Source organism: Pteropus alecto, unplaced genomic scaffold, assembly GCF_000325575.1.
Source record: "Pteropus alecto unplaced genomic scaffold, ASM32557v1 scaffold37, whole genome shotgun sequence".
Taxonomy (NCBI): Eukaryota; Metazoa; Chordata; class Mammalia; order Chiroptera; family Pteropodidae; genus Pteropus; species Pteropus alecto.
Window position 1 is genome coordinate 235815 of NW_006440605.1, and position 3577 is coordinate 239391.

At 43.6% G+C, this 3577-nt stretch overlaps 1 protein-coding gene across 1 annotated transcript in view; it reads left to right on the plus strand.

Moving 5' to 3' along the window:
- MYO1F (myosin IF) overlaps positions 1-3577 on the plus strand; it is a 33002-nt gene that overhangs the window by 24838 nt on the left and 4587 nt on the right. Inside the window, 1 exon segment of the mRNA XM_006917249.3 lies at positions 3376-3528. Coding sequence (XP_006917311.1) covers positions 3376-3528 — 153 coding nt within the window.

The following is a 3577-nucleotide window of genomic DNA, read 5'->3' on the forward strand; positions in this document are numbered from 1 at the left end:
ACGTGGTTCCATAGTGTAGCGGTTAGCACGTCTGCTTTACATGCAGAAGGTCCTGGGTTTGCATGGTCTTATAGCCATGCTACCCTGAACAAGCCCGATGTCTGATCTAAGAAGCTAAGCAGGGTTGGGCCTGGTGAGTACTTGGATGGGAGACCACCTAGGAAGACCAAGTGCTGTAGGCATAAATAATAAAATTATAAAAAAATAATTAAAAAAATAAATAATAAATAAAATAAAAAATAAAGCCGGGGGGAAGTTTTTAGAAAAGCAAGTGATAAAAAGAACAAAAAATCAGGGCAAAGAACCCCCTAAGGGCCTGTCTGGCCACCTGCTTCTACGTGAGGTTGGAAAATAAACAGGGAGACGACAGTCTCAAAGAGCTGTATTAGTTCACCAGACTCTCAGGTGAATCTTAGGTTCCCCAGCCAGGGACAAGCTGGACCAGCAAGGATAGGTATGCTGGGTGGGGACTGGGCCAGGACCAGCTGGGTGTCTCGTCACCGTCACCGGCATAATCATGGCACCCACACTTAGCACCTCAGGGGATTCGAAGACAACAGCCAGGAGATCGCTGAGATGATTCATTCCCTTGACGCAACTATAACGTACAAGTCACCTGTTCTCTCACCAAAGTAAAAACAGCACAGAGGGGTGGAGACTCTAGAGATTTTACAGCTACAAAAATAGTCTCTCCTGAGAGGTTGAGAACCTTTGTTCCCCAAATTTGTCTGCATCTACCTCCTAGAGCTTTTCCCTGTGGATGCATTTGGCTCTGAGAAGTAAAAAATCTGGAATTGCAAAGTAGATATTGTTACTGATCAAAACTTATCACAAACCAAAATTGCCCAAGGCTAAAACTAAACCTGAAATCATTCGATTTGTAACAGATAAGAAAAAATGGAGAGAGGGAGGGGGAAGAAAAATAGCAGGATGGGCGGCGGAGAGAAAGAGAATCCATCTTGTCAGTTACTGACAGACTGTATAATCTGACTCTGAAAGAAATAGATAAAAATTGACACTGGAAAAAAAAAACCAGACAAAATAAAGCTATTTCTGGCTAAGACTATAGGAGGTAAAATCAAATTTTGACAAAAATTGCAGTCAACACATTTCGAGGTAGGGAAGATGAATTTGGCTGGAAATAATAAAATTCACTAAGGTAAAAGTTTGGCGGGACATTTTTATAAGGAAAAAAGACAATATTTACACAGGAAAAGGGGATTCTGATGAGGATAATTTTAGTAAAATGAAAATAGAAAAAAAAAACATAAAAAGTTTAACTATGCTGTATCAAAAATTGATCAAGGGATTAAATGAACCTAATGAAGTTGCAGCCTTTCTCAACCACAAATGCACTTATGTTGAGATGATTCGCAGTTGGATTAATTCTTGTGAATATCCTTGAATGTGTTATACACCTGTTGGCCTCCACTGCTCATTATCCCAGGTATGTTAGTTTCCTGTGGCTGCTGTAACAAAGTACCACACAATGGATGGCTTAACCCAACAGAAATTTATTTTCTCACGTTTCTGGAGGTTAGAAATCTGAAATTAAGGTGTCACAGGGCCATCCTCCCTCTGAGGGCATGAATCCAGGAAAGAATCCTTCCTTGCCTTTCCTGGTGGTTGCCAGCCATCCTTGATTTATAGCTGCGTCACTGTAGTCTCTGCCTCTGTCACCACATGGTCTTCTCTGTTGTGTGTCTGGGTCCCAATTTCCTCTTTATAAGGATACCAGGTATATTGGATTTAGAGCCCACCCTACTCCAGTGTTATCCCATTTTAACGTGTTACAGCTGCAAAGACCCACTTTCCTAATGAGATCACATTCACAGATTCCGGGTAGACATGAATTGGGTGGTGGTGGTGTGGAGGGCGGGGACTTATTCGACCCGGTCCCCCAGGATAAGCTCAGATTTTGGTCCTGTCTCACCCACCTTAAACACACCTCCCCTCACCCTCTGCAGCATGAAGGAGATAGCATTTCAAATTCTACAGATAGGAAGGTCCATTTCCCAAACTGAAAACGAATCCTCTTCACTGGGCAGAAATCCCATTTGCCCTGACCAGCTAAGGGGGAGAGGGTTCCTGATTGAGTGGCTCACTCCCAGTTCTGCAGGCTGGTCTCCCTTTATTCATACTTGCCCCCCTCAGCAAACCACAGAATGCACTTACAGGCCCTCCAGATACACTATAGGAGGCATTACTCAGACATACTTCACACACACCAACCATCCAGTGTCAGAGAAACAAAAGAATACATATGTAAACCACACGATCAACCTATGAAACTACAATGCTGAATCCCAAAGCTTTAAAAGCCCTTCAAGATATATTTTTTAAAGTGCATTTGAACCAAGTATCTGCAGAATTCTTTTAGTCCGTGCAAGAAACCCTGGGGTTTCTGGGAGATGTCCACCATATTGGTCAGCAAAGTGGGCAGCCAGGCTTTGAGCAGTGACGTGGTATTTGCGTATTTGAGAAATCCGAGTAAAGGGTTATTTTTCTAAATAAAGCCCACTTTATTTTTCTAAATAAAGATATTATTTTCAATAATATCTCCCATCTTCGATAACTGACAATGCTGTCCCTTTTATCACTAAATTGCTGTTTGAATTCGGATGTTTCCCAGCCACCTGTCCTTTTCCAATGGATTGTTCTAGTCTTTGACCAGCACCCATTGTTTTTATTACTGTACATGTATAACGTTTCATATTCAGTGGGTTCTTCTCCTTGATATGTTCACCTATTATTATTCCAAATAATCGGACATCTTCCGTGGCATTTCGACTGTCTTAGTCTGACATAGTTTATTCCCTAAGCCTTCTCTGGATCAAGACTCTCAAAACTCAAAAGTCTGATTTCTGCAAAAGCTTCCTTTCCAGGACCACCACATCTAGCTGTGCGGGTTGTATACTACACAACCACACGGTTGCCAGTCACATCACAGCCCTGTACATCAGAGGTTCATATTTACAGTATCTTATTGGTTTTCTAAAATGCACATTGATTCACATTTCTAACATCTCTGAAATTGGAGTGCATCTCACATGAAAGGCATGTCATAGCTTAATTAAGTGTGAGAAACCGTGATGTTATACCATTTCTGGCAAGACCTCAAAGCTAGTAAGAGGCAGAGCTGAGATTCAAACCCTGCAAGACAACCCACAGTTATAATTGATGCAGGACCTGTGTCACATACTGGGAGAAAATCGTGGGTCCTGTCATTTGGAGGAAGAAATTTTTGACCATAGTGTGACAGCATGTGTGCAGGTGCCTGTGAGCAAGAGCATGTGGGTGGGGTGGGCTAGGGGGAAACCGGAGACTGTGGCCCTGGGGAGATGCCAGGACCCACCACCGCTTTCTCTTGCCCAGCTCTTCCTTCTGGAGGAAATGCGAGAGCGCAAGTTCGATGGCTTTGCCCGTACCATCCAGAAGGCCTGGCGGCGCCACGTGGCAGTACGGAAGTATGAGGAGATGCGGGAAGAAGGTGAGAGGCAGTAGGTGGGAGGCTCAGGGTGGAGACAAATGGACCTGGAAGAGCCAGGCCACGACCTCTGCCTCCCACCCTGTGGCC